Source organism: Melanotaenia boesemani, chromosome 2 (assembly GCF_017639745.1).
Source record: "Melanotaenia boesemani isolate fMelBoe1 chromosome 2, fMelBoe1.pri, whole genome shotgun sequence".
Taxonomy (NCBI): domain Eukaryota; kingdom Metazoa; phylum Chordata; class Actinopteri; order Atheriniformes; family Melanotaeniidae; genus Melanotaenia; species Melanotaenia boesemani.
Genome location: NC_055683.1, coordinates 26,901,902 through 26,924,561, shown reverse-complemented (window position 1 = coordinate 26,924,561; position 22,660 = coordinate 26,901,902). Strand labels below are relative to the sequence as shown.

At 39.7% G+C, this 22,660-nt stretch overlaps 1 protein-coding gene, 1 pseudogene and 1 gene segment (V, D, J or C); 1 reads left to right on the top strand and 2 right to left on the bottom strand.

The window, feature by feature from the left end:
• Window positions 1–1,650: 1,650 nt before the first annotated feature.
• Window positions 1,651–6,200, top strand: LOC121653196 (immunoglobulin lambda-1 light chain-like). Its single transcript, XM_042006506.1, has 4 exons — window positions 1,651–1,796; window positions 1,888–2,224; window positions 4,925–4,959; window positions 5,708–6,200. The coding sequence occupies exons 1-4, from the start codon at window positions 1,757–1,759 to the stop codon at window positions 6,031–6,033; spliced, it is 738 nt and encodes a 245-aa protein (XP_041862440.1). The 5' UTR covers window positions 1,651–1,756; the 3' UTR covers window positions 6,034–6,200.
• A 1,236-nt stretch (window positions 6,201–7,436) lies between these two features.
• Window positions 7,437–8,955, bottom strand: LOC121628084 (the record flags this gene model as incomplete). The annotated part of the segment is given in 2 exon segments: window positions 7,437–7,943; window positions 8,925–8,955. Coding segments are annotated over 2 exon segments (357 nt in total), but the record flags the coding sequence as incomplete, so codon positions are not given.
• Window positions 8,956–14,691: 5,736 nt separating this feature from the next.
• LOC121628077 lies at window positions 14,692–15,513 on the bottom strand (annotated as a pseudogene).
• Window positions 15,514–22,660: the final 7,147 nt, after the last annotated feature.

Sequence of the window (22,660 nt, the reverse complement as noted above, 5' to 3'; positions counted from 1 at the left end):
AAAACAGTTTATGGTGTGACAGTCTGAGGATTGGAGGAAGAGGAGGGGGGATGTTGAGGGAGTTAGGATGAGTTGAGGAGGTGAACAGCCATTGGGACAAAGGTGGCTTTCCTTCTCTGTGTCCTGCAGCCAGGGCAGTCCAGTTGGTGCCCTGAGGGGAGCCACTCAAATGCAGGATGGAAAGCGTGTGAGGGGTCCTGCATGATCCTGTTGGCCAACCTGCATTTTGCTGTTCATACATGGAAGAGAGAGTTCTTGTTGACTGTCAGATGATCTTAGAGCAGACTCTGGCTGTACCCTGTAGGCGATTTCTCTTTTGGAGGTTGATAAAGTGGAACCAGCAGGTCTTTCGAATAGGTAAGTAAAACTCATTACTCCATTAAATTACTTATGGACTTCAAATTTATACACAATATTCTGTTTATCACTGTTAACAGCTGTCTTTGCAGGTATCTGTAAAGCAAACCACATATCAGTATTAAATAAACAGTTCAACCTTTGTGCATGATTGGAATCATTTTAAAGTACCAAACTGTCAATTAACGGGCAAATATATCTGAAAAGCAATTAGTGTGCTATACAATCTATTTACAAGTCCCAGGCAACGTAACGAACCTAAGCTTCGTTGCACCAAATATTTGTATTTTTCCACCATCTCCACAGGCTTCCCATGGATTGTGGTAACGGCTGCGGCAGCTCTCTGCCTGTTAATGAAGGTCACCACCATCTCTTTGGTTTTGCTCACATTCATCTTGACGTGTGAGGTATCGTACCACTGAACCACTTCTTTGGAATTAGTAATGTTTCCACAGCTGGGGGACTGTGTTACCCCCAGCAATATACCATTTATCATTTACTCAACATTTCCGTATGTTTCCAGGATCCAGTCTATCTGAAATTCTCTGTAAACTGTTACAAACCTTTAAAAGACCAACTGGGAAGGAGAGAAAACAAAGTTGGACAGAGTGGAGGCTCAAACATACTGAAGTACTGCAGGTTCAACATGACTTGAGGCTTATTGTTGCCATGTATTTATTAATATAATGAATGTGAAAAGAAATTTAAAAGAAACAAGGTAACAGTAGCTAAAATATTAATTTTTTTCTCAAAAGAACATTATAATTTATTACATTATGATCCCTATGAGATAAGGAAAATTTACTAGGAATTCTGGTTTTGTTGTATCCTGGTGTAGAGATCATATTAAATGAATTATATTTACATTTCTATTTGATATCACATTTAAACACAAGGAGGTAGCATTGGTGAAGAGATTCAATTTTAACAAGATTTTTTCTTTTGTGTTTTACACTATTATAACCCACTTTTACAGTACATTTATCAGACATTTTTAAAGCTCTAATTTGAACTTTCAAACAAAAGAACAAAAAAAATGTCTATAATGAAGATTAAAAAAACAAATTTTCTGTTTTCATAAACCTTGAAAACATCATGAAGCATGGAGATTTTGAAGTAGTGAAAACTGAGGAATTTGTCCTGGAATACTGTTAACAGTTCCCAGGTTAGAGTCCATAATAGATGTCTCTCCTTTCCTCACAGTGAGAAACAGGAGGCGTCTGTCACCACCATCACATCAATCATATGAAAAGCTCCTCCTCCTGTCAGTCCTCTCAGTTTCAGTGTTGTATTAAAAGACTCCTCCAGCACCTCCTCTCCTCATCCTCTAAACCCTCTATTCTGTCAGCAGTAAGCTCACTTTCCAAGTTACAGACCATTTTCAGCACACACTGACAACATGCTGGGGACCCTCTGCACTCTCATCACTGCTCTAACATGTAGGAGGCTGACTTACTGCAGATCTGAGCTCATGCTGGATTCATCAGTCTGTGTGTTTCTCTTGACTTCATGTCATCTTCTTGTTTCCAGGTGTGAGTGGTGTGACGGTGTTGACACAGAAGCCTCCTGTTCTGACTGTGAGGAAAGGAGAGACAGCCACCATGGACTGTAACCTGGGAACTGTTACTGGTAGTGCTGCTCGCTGGTATAAACAGATTCCAGGTGGAGGTCCTCAGTTTGTGCTGAGATATTATCATAGCTCAAGTTCTCCAACATATGGCTCTGGGTTCTCTTCTCCTAAATTCACGTCTAATCACCAGTCAACATCTGATTATCGTTTGATCATCAACAATGTAGAGGAAGGAGACTCTGCAGTTTATTACTGTCAAACATGGGATGACTCTGCTAAGGAGGACGTATCACAGTGATTTACACTGTGACAAAAACCTGCTCATTGTTACTTCTGCTTTTTTCACTGCTTGCACTTTACAACAGCTCTGTTAGACATTTCTCAAAATTTTCTGTAACGTTGCTAAGTTTACTTTCAGTGTCAACATGAAGTCCCCATGTCCCTGAGAAGTTTAATAAACGAAAAATGTCAATTTCCACCAGACATTGTTTATAATGAAAGTATTTACTGGCTTCAATTTCTATGTAGAGTCGTGTTTTCAGTGTGATCAGTTCCTACTGAAAATACTTGTAACTGGTTAAAATGCTTTCTAACACGGTGGGAATTAATTATCAGAAGATATCAGCAGATATCCACATTAACTGCCAGACAAAATAATATCACAATTAAATATATATATACTGTACACTTGTTTTTTTGTTTTTGTTTTTTTTTTTATTATTTTTTTTATTATTATTTTTACTACTTTTAATTAAATGATAGTTATATTGTAAATCATAGTAATTCATTCTTCATAGTTTCTTATTTCACCTGGTTGAAGGTCACCACTGATGTGCATGAATGGGAATAAAAAGAGAAATGTTCCTGAAAACAAAATTATTTAAACTTTCTGCCCACAGTGTTTTTAATTATGGAAAAACTCTTTTTTTTAAGAATTTGATTTGTTCATCAGTCTTGTATTGAGTGTTAACTCTCCTCCTCCTTTTTTCCTCCACACTGTCTTTATAAGCCACTGTCTCTCTTTTTAACTCACTTCAACTTGCTGATCTCTCGTCTAGACAGTAAGGAACATTTACAAGACAACCTGACATCATGCTGTGGACCCTCTGCACCCTCATTACTGCTCTAACATGTAAGATGTTCCTCTGATTCATTTTATATTCTGTGTTTTCAGACTAAAAACTTTTATTCATGTCTTTTTCTCTGTGTGTTGACAGATGTTGATGCAGCCAAACTGGTGACGGAGACTCCTGCTGTTAACTCAGTTTCTACAGGACAAGAAGTTGTTCTCAACTGTAACATTGAGAAACCTGAAAACTTTTATGTTCGCTGGTACAAACAGCTGCCTGGTGGGACTCCTCAGTATATTCTAAGATTTTACCATGAGCACAGTTCACCCAGCTTTGGAGCAGGATTCTCCTCAGACAGATTCAACTCTAAATCTACATCAAACATAGATTATCAGCTTGTTATCAAACAGGCAGAGACAGCAGACTCTGCAGTTTATTACTGTCACACATGGGATAGCTCTGCTAGTGAGGACGTATCACAGTGATTTACACTGTGACAAAAACCTCCTCACTATACTTCTGCTTTTTGTGCAACTGGTACATCTTGAGTGCACGTTAAATATTCACTGCTTTCTGGATTTATCCCCAATTATAACATGATTTTTCTTTGTTCAATATTTAATTTCCAGAAATATTAGAATTGGAGTTATATGAATTCTCTCTCCTCCTTTTCTCATCTGAATTTTCATATTTTCTTTTCTCATCTAAGCTGTTTATCTCTCAAATAGAGAGTAAAGAATATCTACACCACTCATTCAATGTTCATGATCCTATGTTCCCATCATGGTTCCAATATGAATTATGTAACTTTTATTTATTTTAATGTATTCATTTTCACAACAGGATTTATTTTCATATTATTTAATACAACCCTACACAGCATCTTAATAGAGCCCCTGCAGGAAGCAGGAGATGGATAACATCACATCATCATTATCAGCATCTCTGGTCAATTTTCCTTTAAAATTCAGCTTATATATTATGTTAAATCTGGGATTAATCTGTCTGGATGAAAATTTCCATTGATGATTGTTACACAAACACGTTCAGTATGTTGTCAAACACTGGCCTTCCTCATAGTTTATAACAAGTTCAAAAGTCGATTAAAAAATAGACGTCACTGATAAATTAAGATAAGCAACTTAGCAGACTGTATGAGGGTAGGCTGGAGTTCATAGGTTAACCATGATGTAATGGTTGAATTGACATCATGTGATTTAATTTTTAACATGGTCTCCCCGTCTCTCTACATCAGGGGTAGCCAACGTCGGTCCTCGAGGGCACCAATCAGGCAGGTTTTCCAGATTTCCATGCTCCAACACACCTGACTTAAACTAACAAGTCATAGTGGAGATCCTTATAGGCTGTTGGATCCATTTAATTTGAGTCAGGTGTGCTGGAGCAGGGAAATCTGGAAAACCTGCTGGATTGGTGCCCTCGAGGACCGACGTTGGCTACCCCTGCTCTACATACTTCTTCCAAACCACATATGGTCAAATTCTACCATTACATCAAAGACAGCCTATGATTTTTCAGCCTGGCCTCATTCTTTAAAATGTTGTTTAAATTTAATAAATAATCTTTATTCGTAGAAAATAACAGTTCCATTAACTTATTTACCATCAATAAAACTTTGTTTAACTAATTACAACTGAGAACATTCACCAGGAAACACATGGAGATATTATTATGTACAATATGTTCTGATGTAAAACCACATTTCTTAAAAGCTCTTCTTTTCTCTCTCTGACCACTGCAGACATTTTTCTACAGAAAACATCATGCTTGAATGTGTGTTTTGTAATAAAATCAGACATCTGATGTTGACAGTGAACGTTGGTCTCAACAAGATGTTTCAGTTCCACTCCCCTCATCAGGGACAGTCAGGAGGTTTTTGTACAGCCATGTGTACAAACTGAATCACTGTGGTATTCGGACAAGGAACCAAACTGATTGTAACAAGTAAGTAACTTTAAATTGTTTAAACAAGACATGTTATATGTTTAAAATTTTATATAAATGCAGTGGAGTTGGAGTTTCATTTCTGTTCTATTTATATAGATTAATTTCATGTTTTTTATTCCTTGCTAAATGTTTGAGTTCATATTTATTTGTAATTGTTATACCAGCTTTATCAGGTTGGTCTGTAGATTTTAGACAGTTGATCATACGTTGCATTTTATGTCATGTTTTTAGCATGTTTCTCAGTAAACATCAACTTGTCCATAAAATAATTTTGATTGAAAGATCTGCAGGTGATGAAATTTGGGATGTTTTTTTATAAGGGCTAAAATCACGTTTTTTAATTTTAGCAAACTGTGACAAATATGAAAGAAAAAAAATAGAAAAGAAAGAAGGTTGTGTTACAGTCTGTGAATCAGTCCAGTGTTTTGCATGATGGTATCAATACAAACAGTGGTTTTGGCTTTCTATGCAAAACTTTAATTGTATTAATTAAATTTTCCTTTTTATTTACTTGTTTTATTTGTCACTGTCAATACCAAAGCAGACAAAAATGTAAAGCAATGTTTAAATAAGTTAAAGAAACTATGCACTTTATATTAGGATTGTTGTTTTCATTTGCAGTCAGATCTCATAAAAATTTGTATTTTTTATTCAAGGAAAACCTTTAGAATTATTAGAAACAGAAGAAATAAACAGATTTGTTTTTATTGATTTGATTATATGAATGTCCTCCATGTCCTTCCAGGCTCCAGTCTCTCTGCTCCTGTCCTGACAGTCTTCCCTCCGTCCAGTTCTGAGCTCCAGTCCAGCAAAGTCACTCTGGTCTGTCTGTCCAGTCAGTCTGGGCCTTTTTCAGATGTGAGCTGGTTGCTTGCTGGGAGTCCAGTAAGCAGTGGGATCTCTACCAGCACTGCTGTTCAGAGACCAGACCAGACTTTCCAGATCAGCAGCTCTCTGACCATCCAGACATCAGACTGGAACATGAATAAGGTTTACACATGTAAAGTGTCTTTGGGCTCCCAGACTGCAGAGAAAACCATCAACAAGTCTGAATGTCCTGCTGATGAATAGAAGAGGACCACAATCATCATTAAAACCTGCTTCTTTACTCTTTGCTCTGTCTGCTGGTCTCAAACTTTAGATAATAGAAAAGATGTGTCTGCATGCTGCTAATCAGCTTTGTTCAGAATAAGGTTTTGTACAGAATTACTTTTTTCTTTCATTTATTAAATAAACATTTTACTGCAAACAAAATAAGCATGTTTTTGTCTGTTTATGTTTCCTTTCTCCATCAGAAAGGTGATAATTATAATGTGATGTTTAAATGGTTTGATGTTTGTTCCACTAACAATCAGAGGTGTAAAACAGAAAAAGCACATTATTCATGCAATACTCTTACTTCCTCTGTTGCTCTTCTCAGAATAAATTAACGTCAATGATTAAAGAAATAACATTTAAACAGAGAAATTAAAATGAGATTACATCTGCTTTGTCAAACTGCAACAACATGATAACACTTGATTTAAAATGTTGTTCTTAATCCATCAGTAAGAAGTGAGAAAAATCAGATAAAGAGCAACAAGTGAAAGTGATTTTTTTATCCTCAGTCAGTGAAGCATCTCCTCTCTTCTCTCCATTTCTTCCTTTACAGGATGCAGCTGCAGACCTCCTCTTCTTATTTCCTGCTGCATGTAAATGATGAGTTCAGGGTGTCAGAGGGAACTGTCTGACACACTGATGTTTAATTATCACTCAGTCGTTGGTTAAAAGATTAGAAGATTGATCCAGGCACAAAGTCTGTTTTTCTCTCAGAGCTCAAAAAACCATCACAGTGTCTGCTGATGCTTTTTATTTAAGGTTCACGTTAATAATACATCAGATTCTGATATTTTAAGACACCAAAAGGGAAATTCATTGCATAACACAGTCTCTGGAACAACACACAGCATAACCACTAACTTACTAAGTGACTTAAAGGTGAGAAGTATCTCCAGTCCTACAGTTGACACTTGACCTCTAAATTTACATGAAGCTGTAAATATGGAGACGAGACCTGCAGGTGCATCCTGGGAGGACAGAGAGGGAGGTGTGGATGATGCTTCATTAACAGAGGATGAAAATTCAGTTTCATTTCATCAGTTTTTTATCATGTTTAAGGTATTACAGGCAGCTAAAACCAGAGATTTGAATCAGCATTCGCTCCCTGCAGATGAACATCTACTACAATGTGTTTTTCTTGCTCATAATGACTTGAGGGATAATTGCGGATTATCTATCTTGAATGAATAGCATATGGTTTACCATCTAAGCAATGGTAAAACCATATGCTATTCATTATTTTTGAAAGTTAGTTTTATGTGTCTAAACAGAAGCTGAGGAACCTTGCAGGCATCTCTGCATATGCAAAGATTACAATCAGAACTCCTTAATGTCACACGAAATTACATTAAATGTAAAAATAACAAGAACTCATGTTTAATCAAAAAGTTGTTTATTTGTTTATCTTTTTTCTATCAAATGCAACAAATGCGACACAAAAATTTGAGAACTCTTTCAACACAGTGGGAAGAATAAGTTTCCAACATTGAAAAGTGTTTAATGAGCAAACAGCACAAACAGTGAGAAGCAGGTTTTAATGATGGTTGTGGTCCTCTTCTATTCATCAGCAGGACATTCAGACTTGTTGATGGTTTTCTCTGCAGTCTGGGAGCCCAAAGACACTTTACATGTGTAAACCTTATTCATGTTCCAGTCTGATGTCTGGATGGTCAGAGAGCTGCTGATCTGGAAAGTCTGGTCTGGTCTCTGAACAGCAGTGCTGGTAGAGATCCCACTGCTTACTGGACTCCCAGCAAGCAACCAGCTCACATCTGAAAAAGGCCCAGACTGACTGGACAGACAGACCAGAGTGACTTTGCTGGACTGGAGCTCAGAACTGGACGGAGGGAAGACTGTCAGGACAGGAGCAGAGAGACTGGAGCCTGGAAGGACATGGAGGACATTCATATAATCAAATCAATAAAAACAAATCTGTTTATTTCTTCTGTTTCTATTAATTCTAAAGGTTTATCTTGAATAAAAAATACACATTTTTATGAGATCTGACTGCAAATGAAAACAACAAACCTAATATAAAGGGCATAGTTTCTTTAACTTATTTAAACATTGCTTTACATTTTTGTCTGCTTTGGTATTGACAGTGACAAATAAAAAACAAGTAAATAAAAATGAAATTTAATTAATACAATTAAAGTTTTGCATAAAAAACAAAAACCATTGTTTGTATTGATACCATCATGCAAAACACTGGAATGATTCACAGACTGTAACACAACCTTCTTTCTTTTCTATTTTTTTTTTCTTTTATATTTATCACAGTTTGATAAAATTAAAAAACGTGATTTTAGCCCTTATAAAAAAACATCTTAAATTTCATCACCTGCAAATCTTTCAATCAAAATTATTTTATGGACAAGTTGATGTTTACTGAGAAACATGCTAAAAACATGACATAAAATGCAACGTTTGATAAACTGTCTAAAATCTACAGACCAACCTGATAAAGCTGGTATAACAATTACAAATAATAAATATGAACTCAAACATTTAGCAAGGAATAAAAAAACATGAAATTAATCAATTAAAATAGAACAGAAATGAAACTCCAACTCCACTGCATTTATATAGCATTTAAAACATATAACATATAACGATATAAAAATTATGAATTTATACCAATTTTTTTGTTTTTCAATATACCAACAACCACAAACATGTAAACAAAGTGTTAAATTACTTGCAAATTACTGAATATTAGTCATGTTTCTAGGTGGATGTTAAAACTATAAAACTACAAATGATTATAATAAACATTTTATAGTTTAACAAGGTGACTGAAAACGTCACAGAAAATCTGTTTTAATATAATAAAAAAATATTTGATCTAATAAAAAGTTACTTACTTGTTACAATCAGCTTGGTTCCTTGTCCGAATACCACAGTGATTCAGTTTGTACACATGGCTGTACAAAAACCTCCTGACTGTCCCTGATGAGGGGAGTGGAACTGAAACATCTTGTTGAGACCAACGTTCACTGTCAACATCAGAGGGGTATTGCACGAAACCAAGATAAGCGATTAAGCCGGGATATGTTGGTTATCCTGGCTGAATTTAGCCCTAAGTCGGTTGCATGAAAGCAGCTCAAACTAAACCCGGCCAAGTTACTGTGGTGATTTATCCGCTGCAGTTAGCCTGCTCCAGACCAGGCTAACTGCTCAGGCTAAGATTAATCCTAGCGAGTCACTGGCATGTCCAACGTCAATTCTGTGAGGAATTAATGTGTTTTACAGCATGTCCATGGTCTTCCTAAGTATGGCGCGTCATTTTAATCATCCAGTATTAAAATATTACATATACAGTCACTGTACATTTAATCGAAATCTGTTCGTAATCGCAACAGCCTTTTTATATGGATTCGAGTTGTAGTATTATTATTCTATTCTATTCTACAGTCATTTAGCAGACGCTTTTATCCAAAGCGACTTACATTTGAAAGTAAGAACAACACAAGCATGAATTCAAACAAGATGGACGTCATAATTAAGTGTTAGTCAGACCGCTTTTGAGTCCAGTTGGACCCAGGTGCTGACGTGTAGTGCTAGTGCAGTGCATATAATTTTTTTTAATTTTTTTTTTTTAGTCATTTTATTTAAATACAGGATCACGATTTCATCACACAATATCAACTTGGTCATAAGTGCATGATTTCATCAGGCCAAGTGTTATATTGCTATGCTAATGAAGACTACTCGTCAAATTGCTGTCAGAGGTTTTATAAATATGTGTTTTATTGCATTAATTGAGATTACAAAACACAGCGGATGAGGTTACAAAGGTGTATTCAAAGAAATCCGTGACGAGGGCAATGTAGAATATTCAGGTCCAACTCCCCTTCACCTGTTCCCTCTTCATAATGGCTTGCCCTTTTTTGATGAGGATGTGCTGGACGAGGAAGCCCGCATCCTCAGAAGAGCATTCAGACGTGAACGAGTCTTCAGGGACAGGTCAGAGCAATTTAGAGGCAAAGTGGCCTGGCTCAGTGCATGACTCTAGAGTCTTTCGGGCTAGTCCAATTTATGAGAGACTTTCACAAGGTAGCCCACACATTTGTACTGTAAGCACCTTGGACATTGTGTGTGTAACTCTGTTTTCTAAATTATATTTTGTATTATCAGGTGAATTCTCTGGTGTGCTGCTGGGAGATGAAGGATACGCCTGTGAGTCATTCCTCTTGACTCCCCTTGCAGATCCCCAAACCTCACCACAGCAGGCCTACAACCATGCAAACACCAAGACAAGGGCTCGAATCGAGATGACCTTCGGCCTTCTGAAATCTCGGTTTCAGTGCCTGCACCACCTGAGGATTTCCCCGGACAGAGCCTGTGATGTTATTGCTGCATGCATAGTACTGCATAACATTGCAGGCCTAAGAAAGGAGAGACCCCCCCCCGAGTGGCTGTTGATGTTGACTGGGAAAATGCTCCCATCTTCCCGGACAACATTAATGGCAGACTTGTCAGGGAGCAATATATTGCAGGTTTCTTCACTTAATTTTTGGATTTAGCCCCTTTATTTAATAAAAGAGCTTTTCCTGTGTGAGCATTTTGTTTAGCACTGGTGGTTCTTTGAAATTCTTTTACATTCATGAAAAGAGGACGGACACCAATGTTCTAGTTCTTTTTTTTTTATTAAGCAGTCATTTGTCTTGGTTGCTTGGATCCTACGACAGCAAAAGTAACAAGGATTAAAACACTGTATTGCAGATATGGTTACTGTGTGCATTGAAACACTCACTTCTCTTTCTAGTTTCTGGATTTCCAGGTCCAGTTTTCTGAGTGTCCGGCGTTTAATCTCTAGATCCAGCTCTAGTTCTTGGAGCTTTCTCTTTTTGAGTCTGATTTTAACATCTGCCAGCTCTCTCTGTCTCTCCAGGTGCTTTGCATAAAGCGTTCTGACAGTTTGTGAAGTCTGTAAATGAAATGTCAATTAGCACTGCAGGATTTGTGCATAACATAGATTTACTTTAGCCAATACTCACAATGTTACCAGGCCGCTTAGGAGACTGTGCAGCATCCGGGTCCTGTTACACATTTTCTATTAGTACCACATCACTGACTTCATATCCTTCATGGAATAAATAAGCAGGCCAATCCCATAAAACTGACATGCCTCAAACCTTCTGGACTCCACTGACACAGTCTCCTCATCTGCAGACGTACATTCTGCAGCTGCAGATGTGCCTTCCCCCTGCCGTATACATGCAGCGAGAGGACTTGGATTAAGATTTCACAGAACATACCAAGCCTGTGATTTGGAGACACTGTACTAACCGGATCATCTTCTGGTGGCTCCAAAAGTGTAATTGTGTTCCCAGACACTGCAAGGTTATCCAAAGTCAGACACTATATTATATTTGATTGTGTTCCATGTGCAGTAGAATTGCAGTACGTGATGTACCTTGTATGAAGCGGACAGTTTCTGTGGAGTCAGTTACTGTCCCTCCCTGGATCCCCTCCATCACTGGCCTCCCTTTATTTAAATGGAGGCCAGTTCCTCTGCTGGAGTCACATCCTGGCTTGATGGGCCGCCCCCTGTGCCAGTTCTGTAGGCCTTTTTTTTAACTGCTACAATCATACAGACATTGAACATGTCAGCAGACACCTCATCTATTCACCTCATTTGTTCACGGTTATCTACTTTGGAGTCACTTACCAGCCTGCAAAATGTTCTTATATTTAATTTTTTCTTGCTGCCAGGTCCTTTTATGGCCAGACAGGTTTGTCCTTTATGAAGGACAGAAAGATAAAATAGATAAAAACGTTACATGAGGAAAATAGATTAAATGACACATTGTGGATAATTGTTTGCACCTAATCATACTCTACATTTCCTTAGTAACATGCACCTGCTTGTCACTCTTAAAGTATACAACAGTTAGTGGATTTGAAAAGTAACTCCTTTAATTGTAGTCTAATTATGACAGTTCCAGTGGAGCACTGTTTATTAATTGTACAGTTTTTGACCACTTACGCATTGAGCCGGTCGGCTATTGTCTGCCAGGCTCTCTCGCGTTCTTTACTTATGGCATTGGTTTTGCCTTTTTTTCTTATAATATCCTTAACTTCGTCAGAGAACTCCGTCAGGAGCTGTTGTTCAGCGGCCGTGACGTAGGACGCGCGACTTTTATCCATTTCCCCATCAGTGATTCTGTGAGCGATCGCGAGGTCTGCTTCAGTATGTCGTGCACACGCACTTATCCCAGCTATCTTCACCTGGCTTAACCTAGCCGCACCTTCTCATCCTGGCTCAGCAAACGTGCAACCAATTAAGCCAGGATAGGCCGCGCAAGCTAGGTCAAGCTGGGCTTGCTTAATCATCCTGGATTTCTTTATTCTGGTTTCGTGCAATACCCCTCTGAATAAAGAAATCCAGGATGATTAAGCAAGCCCAGCTTGACCTAGCTTGCGCGGCCTATCCTGGCTTAATTGGTTGCACGTTTGCTGAGCCAGGATGAGAAGGTGCGGCTAGGTTAAGCCAGGTGAAGATAGTTGGGATAAGTGTGTGTGCACGGCATACTGAAGCAGACCTCGCGATCGCTCACAGAATCACCGATGGGGAAATGGATAAAAGTTTCGCGTCCTACGTCACGGCCGCTGAACAACAGCTCCTGACGGAGTTCTCTGACGAAGTTAAGGATATTATAAGGAAAAAAGGCAATACCAATGCCATAAGTAAAGAACGCGAGAGAGCCTGGCAGACAATAGCCGACCAGCTCAATGCGTAAGTGGTCAAAAACTGTACAATTAATAAACAGTGCTCCACTGGAACCGTCATAATTAGGCTACAATTAAAGGAGTTACTTTTCAAATCCACTAACTGTTGTATACTTTAAGAGTGACAAGCAGGTGCATGTTACTCAGGAAATGTAGAGTATAATTAGGTGCAAACAATTATCCACAATGTGTCATTTAATCTATTTTCCTCATGTAACGTTTTTATCTATTTTATCTTTCTGTCCTTCATAAAGGACAAACCTGTCTGGCCATAAAAGGACCTGGCAGCAAGTAAAAATTAAATATAAGAACATTTTGCAGGCTGGTAAGTGACTCCAAAGTAGATAACCGTGAACAAATGAGGTGAATAAATGAGGTGTCTGCTGACATGTTCAATGTCTGTATGATTGTAGCAGTTAAAAAAAGGCCTATAGAACTGGCACAGGGGGCGGCCCACCAAGCCAGGATGTGACTCCAGCAGAGGAACTGGCACTCCATTTAAATAAAGGGAGGCCCGTGATGGAGGGGATCCAGGGAGGGACAATAACTGACTCTGTCCCAGCCACAGAAACTGTCCGCTTCATACAAGGTACATCACGTACTGCAATTCTACTGCACATGGAACACAATCAAATATAATATAGTGTCTGACTTTGGATAACCTTGCAGTGTCTGGGAACACAATTACACTTTTGGAGCCACCAGAAGATGATCCGGTTAGTACAGTGTCTCGAAATCACAGGCTTGGTATGTTCTGTGAAATCTTAATCCGAGTCCTCTCGCTACATGTATACGGCAGGGGGAAGGCACATCTGCAGCTGCAGAATGCACGTCTGCAGCTGAGGAGACTGTGTCAGTGGAGTCCAGAAGGTTTGAGGCATGTCAATTTTATGGGATTGGCCTGCTTATTTACTCCATGAAGGATATGAAGTCAGTGATGTGGTGCTAATAGAAAATGTGTAACAGGACCCTGCAGTGCTAATTGACATTTCTTTTACAGACTTCACAAACTGTCAGAATACTTTATGCAAAGCACCTGGAGAGACAGATAGAGCTGGCAGATGTTAAAATCAGACTCAAAAAGAGAAAGCTCCAAGAACTAGAGCTGGATCTAGAGATTAAACGCCGGACACTCAGAAAACTGGACCTGGAAATCCAGAAACTAGAAAGAGAAGTGAGTGTTTCAATGCACACAGTAACCATATCTGCAATACAGTGTTTTAATCCTTGTTACTTTTGCTGTCGTAGGATCCAAGCAACCAAGACAAATGACTGCTTAATAAAAAAAAAAAAAAAAAAAAAAAAAAAAAAAACTAGAACATTGGTGTCCGTCCTCTTTTCATGAATGTAAAAGAATTTCAAAGAACCACCAGTGCTAAACAAAACGCTCACACAGGAAAAGCTCTTTTATTAAATAAAGGGGCTAAATCCAAAAATTAAGTGAAGAAACTTGCAATATATTGCTCCCTGACAAGTCTGCCATTAATGTTGTCTGGGAAGATGGGAGCATTTTCCCAGTCAACATCAACAGCCACTCGGGGGGGGTCTCTCCTTTCTTAGGCCTGCAATGTTATGCAGTACTACGCATGCAGCAATAACATCACAGGCTCTGTCCGGGGAAATCCTCGGGTGGTGCAGGCACTGAAACCGAGATTTCAGAAGGCCGAAGGTCATCTCGATTCGAGCCCTTGTCTTGTTGTGTGCATGGTTGTAGGCCTGCTGTGGTGGGGTTTGGGGATCTGCAAGGGGAGTCAAGAGGAATGACTCACAGGCGTATCCTTTATCTCCCAGCAGCACACCAGAGAATTCACCTGATAATACAAAATATAATTTAGAAAAGAGAGTTACACACACAATGTCCAAGGTGCTTACAGTACAAATGTGTGGGCTACCTTGTGAAAGTCTCTCATAAATTGGACTAGCCCGAAAGACTCTAGAGTCATGCACTGAGCCAGGCCACTTTGCCTCTAAATTGCTCACAAGGCAGTCAGCATCACAGATCATCTGAAATATTTAGTTGTAGCCTATTAAGGTCATTAAATGCACAGAACAGATTCATGTAGGTCATAACCACAAATCACTCTTACCTGAACATTGATGCTGTGGAAGGATTTCCTGTTAATGTAATCTCCCTCATGTTCACTTGAGGGGCGTCTGATTCTTATGTGTGTGCAATCCACTGCCCCAATGATGTTAGGGAAAGCTGTAACAAAAAATAGTGAGTATCCAACTGTGACAGATATACTTAGAAACTAATGGGTGCACATTAAAATTTAGGTTACCTGCAATCTTGTAAAACTCCTCCTTGATGTAGAGGGGTCTTCTGTGGCCAGGGAAGGTGATGAATATATTGCTGAATGATTTCAGCGCCAGACAAACGCATCTGATTGTCCGGCAAATGGTTCCTTTATTGAGGTTCTCTGCATTCCCAACAGAATAAAGGAAGCTCCCACTCGCAAGCCATCTCAATGTGACACAGATCATCTGTGGTACAGTGAGGGCATGGCTTCGCGCTGTCTGGTGCTGTATTTTTGGACTCAGCAGCCTACATAAATATCTTAGTCCATCACCCGAAAATCTGTATCTTTCAATGACATAGTCATCTCCAAAGGCCAGGGGATCTGACCTGTCCCTGAAGACTCGTTCACGTCTGAATGCTCTTCTGAGGATGCGGGCTTCCTTGTCCAGCACATCTTCATCCAAAAACGGCAAGCCATTATGAAGAGGGAACAGGTGAAGGGGAGTTGGACCTGAATATTCTACATTGTCTTCGTCACAGATTAAATTGAAAACACCTTTGAAACCTCATCCGCTGTGTTTTGTAATCTCAATTACTGCAATAAAACACATATTTATAAAACCTCTGACAGCAATTTGACGAGCAGTCTTCATTAGCATAGCAATATAACACTTGGCCTGATGAAATCATGCACTTATGACCAAGTTGATATTGTGTGATGAAATCGTGATCCTGTATTTAAATAAAATGACTAAAAATAAAAAATAAAAATTATATGCACTGCACTAGCACTACACGACAGCACCTGGGTCCAACTGGACTCAAAAGCGGTCTGACTAACACTTAATTATGACGTCCCATCTTGTTTGAATTCATGCTTGTGTTGTTCTTACTCTCAAATGTAAGTCGCTTTGGATAAAAGCGTCTGCTAAATGACTGTAGAATAGAATAGAATAATAATGCTACAACTCGAATCCATATAAAAAGGCTGTTGCGATTATGAACAGATTTCGATTAAATGTACAGTGACTGTATATGTAATATTTTAATACTGGATGATTAAAATGACGCGCCATACTTAGGAAGACCATGGACATGCTGTAAAACACATTAATTCCTCACAGAATTGACGTTGGACATGTAGGTGACTCGCTAGGATTAATCTTAGCCTGAGCAGTTAGCCTGGTCTGGAGCAGGCTAGCTGCAGCGGATAAATCACCACAGTAACTTGGCCGGGTTTAGTTTGAGCTGCTTTCATGCAACCGACTTAGGGCTAAATTCAGCCAGGATAACCAACATATCCCGGCTTAATCGCTTATCTTGGTTTCGTGCAATACCCCTCAGGAGTCTGTGTCACCAGTTTGGCTGCATCAACATCTGTCAACACACAGAGAAAAAGACATGAATAAAACTTTTTAGTCTGAAAACACAGAATATAAAATGAATCAGAGGAACATCTTACATGTTAGAGCAGTAATGAGGGTGCAGAGGGTCCACAGCATGATGTCAGGTTGTCTTGTAAATGTTCCTTACTGTCTAGACGAGAGATCAGCAAGTTGAAGTGAGTTAAAAAGAGAGACAGTGGCTTATAAAGACAGTGAGGAGGAAAAAAGGAGGAGAGTTAACACTAAAAACAAGACTGATGAATAAATCAAATTCTTAAAAAAAAGAGTTTTTCCATAATTAAAAACACTGTGGGCAGAAAGTTTAAATAATTTTGTTTTCAGGAACATTTCTCTTTTTATTCCCATTCATACACATCAGTGGTGACTTTCAACCAGGTGCAATAAGAAACTATGAAGAATGAATTACTATGATTTACAATATAACTATCATTTAATTAAAAGTAGTAAAAATAATAAATAAATAAATAAATAAAATAAAAAACAAGTGTACAGTATATATATATATATATATATATATATATATATATATATATATATATATATATATATGTAAATGAGTTTAATTGTGATATTATTTGTCTGGCAGTTGTTTACAAAGAAACACAAATACTTATGTCTTCATGTGGATATCTGCATATTCACCATTTTCAGTAGGGACTGATCACACTGAAAACATGACTTTACATAGAAATTGAAGCCAGTAAATACTTTCATTATAAACAAGGTCTGGTGGAAATTGACATTTTTAGTTTATTAAACTTTTAGGGAAATGGGAGCTTCATGTTGACACTGAAAGTAAACTTAACAACGTTACAGAAAATCTTGAGAAATGTCTAACAGAGCTGTTGTAAAGTGCAAGCAGTGAAAAAAGCACAAGTAACAATGAGCAGGTTTTTGTCACAGTGTAAATCACTGTGATACAATCTCCTTAGCAGAGCTATCACATGTTTGACAGTAATAAACTGCAGAGTCTCCTTCCTCTACATTGTTGATGATCAAACGATAATCAGATGATGACTGGTGATTACACGTGAATTTAGGAGAAGAGAACCCAGAGCCATATGTTGGAGAACTCCAGTCATGACGATGTCTCAGAACATGCTGAGGAACTCCACCTGGAATCTGTTTATACCAGCAAACAGCCATATTAGTAACAGTTCCCAGATTACAGTCCATGGTGGCTGTCTCTCCTTTCCTCACAGTCAGAACAGGAGGCTTCTGTGTCACCACCGTCACACCACACACACCTGGAAACAAGAAGATGACATGAAGTCAAGAGAAACACACAGACTGATGAATCCAACATGAGCTCAGATCTGCAGTAAGTCAGCCTCCTACATGTTAGAGCAGTGATGAGAGCGCAGAGGGTCCCCAGCATGTTGTCAGTGTGTGCTGAGAATGGTCTGTAACTTGGAAAGTGAGCTTACTGCTGACAGAATAGAGGGTTTAGAGGATGAGGAGAGGAGGTGCTGGAGGAGTCTTTTAATACAACACTGAAACTGAGAGGACTGACAGGAGGAGGAGCTTTGATTACATCTGCATGTTTACAATGATGATTATATACGTTGCAGAAAACACTCTATATACTGTTATTTACACAAAAACAAGAAGAAAATAGTAAAACTGCAATAGCATATCTTTTATCAGTCATTCATTTATTCACTGTCTTAAATCAAAACAATCAGGACTTTAAGAACACCATTGTTATTTAATTAAAAATTGTCTTGGTCATTCTTTGTGTGTTTTTGCCAGACAGGACCATTAAAAGTACTATACAGATAAATACTTTTTTACCTTTCAACATTTCACAGAATCAGAATCTGTTTAACTAATGTCAACCATTAAATGAACATTTTAAAAAGAGTGTGTTTATAACCTTTTTCTCTGGACAAGAGGAGCAGATATGAGCAAATGCAATGAGAAGATTCCCAAGTAACCTCAGATGGACATCACACGACTCATTTCATCTTTCAAAATGTTCTGAAACTGTGAATTTACATAAGAATTTACATCATTAATTTAAAAATAATTTCTGGGCTTTATGTCTTTATGTTTGTTACCTTTATGTTTCCTGCTCATGATGGGTATGTTGTGTCTTTCAAGTTCATTCAGCAAATTTGACTTTGTGCCAAAGTATTTTAAATACTTAAAGAGTTCGATTCAGACTCTTTAGGTGGTTTCTCTTTTGGAGGCTGATGGAGTGGAATCAGCAGGTTAAGGAGAATATGAGGATACGGTTCTGTTAGTGGGTAACACCGCATTTACAGCAAATATAAGTAATACATTAGAGAGCACTCGACACCAGCTGGTTGTTTACTGGTCTGGCCCGACCTTTCATTACTCCCCCTCTCTCCAACCAGAACCTTAACACAACAGAACGGCAGTTCCTCCAGCCTGATACTACATTTTCCTTTCTGAAATAAGTAATTTCCCCTTAACTTAGTTAACTACATTAAACTTAAGTAAACATTTGAAAAATGTGAATAAACTACATAAAATAAGTTCCATATATCCATTTTTAGCTATGTCTCCAACCACAGAGACATACATAAACAATATACACAGTAATCATTGCTTTTGATGGGCTGATCTCTGAACAGTAACAACATCCTAAACCCGACATTTCAATTAACCATGAGAGTAATCTAAACAGTACTCGTAACCCGAACAGTCTTTCCACCCATCTCCCTCTTCTGTCTTGTGTGTGTGTGTGTGTGTGATTTTTTTTTCTACTTGCTCACATAGTCCTTGAGGTATTCTGGAGGCCTCCTCACTCTAGGTGGGTACCTGTTCCCCGTCACTGAGGCCTGCTCCTGATCTGGGTTGTCTCCTACGCCTGTGACCTGTGTGTGTCCCCCAGCGCTGTGGTCTCCCTCTGGTGATTGCTCAGGTGGTTGCGCTGTGCCTCTCTAGCTGGACATAGCTGCAGGCTGTGGCCCCTCATGTCCCCGCACTGTAGATCATTCTGGTGAATGATATGTTTATGCCATGTGTGGACTATAACAGATACCGTACTTGCTAGAAGTGCGCATGCTCAATATGTTACGTTTTATGCTCACGACTCATGTCTATACGCCACGTTAACCAGTTGCTGGCAGTTGTAATTAAAACGATTAAACTACAGCACGGTCTCCTCACTCACTTCGACATGGTGTCAGAAGATGTCTCGGATCTATCGCCTGTAATTTTTTTCTACGGTATATTTTTCCTCGTTTTGCAAGGAGAAGATAGACGTTGCAACTAGCCAACGACCTAGCGAACATGGCGGAGGGATTTCGCAGACCCGACCCACTCGTCTTCGATGGGGACCTCGCCGAGAATTGGCGAATTTTTGAAAGAGAATACGATATCTTTATCGAGGCAGCCCACTCAAACAAACCTGCCAAAACAAAGGCATACATCCTCCTCAATCTCGCAGGAGCAGAGGCTATTGAACGGGAACGTTCATTTGTTTACGCCGCGGAGGTTAGGGTGCCAGGTGAGGACGGAGCCGTGATCCATGCAGCCGAGTCCAGAGAAGACCCCGAGTGTCTGAAGAAGAAATTTCGGGAAATGTGCAACCCACAACACAACAAAATAATGGAGAGACACAAGTTTCACTCTCGCAATCAAAAACAAGGTGAGACTATTGAATCCTTCATCAGTGACTTGAAGATCAAAGCTAAAAGTTGTCACTTTGGAGATCTGACGGATGAGCTAATCTGTGACAGGATTGTGTGTGGCATAAATAAGGACAGTATAAGAAAGGCACTGCTACGCGATAGCGACTTAACTCTTGCCAAAGCTATTTCTATCTGTCGTGTTTATGAGATGACTGAGGAGAATACTAAAGCCCTCGCAAAACAGCCAGCCACCACAGTGGATGCACTGCAGCCAGGCTCCACTGGAGGGCACCACAGGACAAAATATAAACAAGCAACCAGACACGATGCAAAGCTGATCACAAACTGCAACAATTGCGGAGGCAACCACGTTGCACAAAGGGATAAATGTCCCGCATTTGGCCAGCAATGCCACAAGTGTAAAAAATGGAACCATTACAAGATATGCTGTAAATCCAAACCTTACAACCAAAGCCCTGAAAAGAAAAGCTTTGTTAAGAGGCACTACAACAGAAAACCTGTACATCAGCTAGAGTTGGAGCAGCCAGACAACAGTACAACTGATGACACCTTCTACGTGGATGGTGTCGAGCCCAATATATCGGTGGACACTATCAATACCCAAGCAGAGGACAGGGACGAAGGATTTGTCACTCTGCATGTACGGGACAAGCCCATTGAAATGAAAATCGACACAGGAGCAAAATGTAACGTCATGGCAAAAGACACCTTTCAACAGCTTTCAGTGGGACCAATTATGAAATGCAATAGAGCTACCAACCTAGTGGCTTATGGAGGAGGTAAAATTGAAACAGACGGTTTTGCTACACTGCCTCTCTGCCTAGATGGACAAGAACAAACTCTACCTTTTTTCCTGGTGGATCGCAATGTAGTACCACTACTGGGATTCCGTGCATGTGTGCGCCTAGGACTTGTCACCTTGAGCCCCCATGTCCACCAGATCGGTACAGAGACGTACGCAGACTTTATCAAAAATGTCCGCAAAGAGTACAACGATGTTTTCAGTGATGAGCTTGGAGACCTCCCTATAACATACTCCATGACTTTGAATTCAGCAATACAACCAGTTGTCCGTCTAGCACACCGCATCCCATTGGCCATGCAAGCACAAATTAAGGCAGAACTCGATAACATGACAGACAAAGGTGTCATTGCCACAGTCTCTGAGCCCACGGACTGGGTTTCGTCAATGGTCGTGGCACATAAAAAGGACAAGGAGGAGATAAGGCTGTGCATTAACCCCAAGGACCTGAACACTGCTTTAAAGAGACCCCATTACCCAATGCGCAGTGTCGAAGAAGTTGCCACCCAAATGTCAGGTGCAACACTGTTCTCAGTGCTCGATGCAAAAAGTTCATTCTGGCAAATAAAACTTGATCACAAGTCGTCGATGCTGACCACATTTAGCACACCTTTCGGGCGCTATAGGTTCTTGCGCATGCCATTCGGCATCAACTCAGCAAGTGAAGTTTTCCAGCGCTCAATGGAACAGCTATTTGCCGGTTACCCCTGCGCTATCATAGTCGATGACATCATCGTGGGAGGTCGCGATGCTGCGGAACATGACGGTAACCTCAAGAAAGTGCTTGACCGCGCAAGAGAAATCAAACTCAGACTAAACCCCCACAAGTGTAAGTTTCGCCTAGACCAAGTTTGCTATGTGGGACACATGTTCACAAAAGAAGGTCTCAGAGCTGACCCTACAAAGACTGAAGCTATCATAAACATGCCAATCCCTCAAGACCCCCTTGCTATACAACGGTTCCTTGGCATGGTGAACAATCTCGGGAAGTTCATTCCAAATCTTAGCAACATTGCAGCACCACTCCGACAGCTTACTCACAAAGACACCGCCTGGTACTGGTTACCACAACACCAACAAGCATTTGAGCATCTCAAGTCATGTTTATCCAGCTCACCAGTCCTATCATACTTCGATGTAAAAAAGCCAGTGACATTAACCTGTGATGCATCTCGTTATGGACTGGGTGCCGCATGCTTACAAGATGAAAAGCCAGTGGCATACGCATCTCGCACGCTCACAGACACAGAGACGCGTTATGCACAGATCGAAAAGGAGCTGTTGGCAGTAGTTTTCGCGTGCACCAAGTTTAGAGACTACATCTATGGGAAGCCCACAATCGTCGAAACAGACCATCAGCCCCTTGTTACTATCCTGAAAAAGCCCATTCACACTGCCCCGGCTCGCTTACAGAGGATGTTACTGCGGTTACAAGCTTACGACATCACTCTAGTCTATAAAGAGGGCAAATACATGTACCTAGCTGATACTCTATCACGAGCCCCGAGCAGCAGTGTCTCTCAAACAAAAAGTGCAAATGATGACTTTGAAGTAATGTCCGTCAGCTACATCTCCACTGCCAGGCTGGAGGAGCTTCGAGCCCACACAGCAAAGGACCAAGTTCTACAAACTCTCAGCACTGCCATTCACAACGGTTGGCCTAACAAAGAACGCCAAGTTCCCCTCTCTGTCCGTCCATTTTTCCCTTACAGAGATGAGTTAGTAGTGGAGGATGGCATCGTTATCAAAGGTCTCAGAACCGTAATCCCAGACTCCCTACGAGAAGAGTACATCA

Bases quoted from the DNA above. Each gene is read 5' to 3' on its own strand.
- LOC121653196 (XM_042006506.1), top strand. From the start codon at position 1,757: ATGCTGGGGACCCTCTGCACTCTCATCACTGCTCTAACAT. The intron at 1,797-1,887 runs GTAGGAGGCTGA...TCTTGTTTCCAG, and splicing joins TCTCATCACTGCTCTAACAT to GTGTGAGTGGTGTGACGGTG. The intron at 4,960-5,707 runs GTAAGTAACTTT...ATGTCCTTCCAG, and splicing joins AACCAAACTGATTGTAACAA to GCTCCAGTCTCTCTGCTCCT.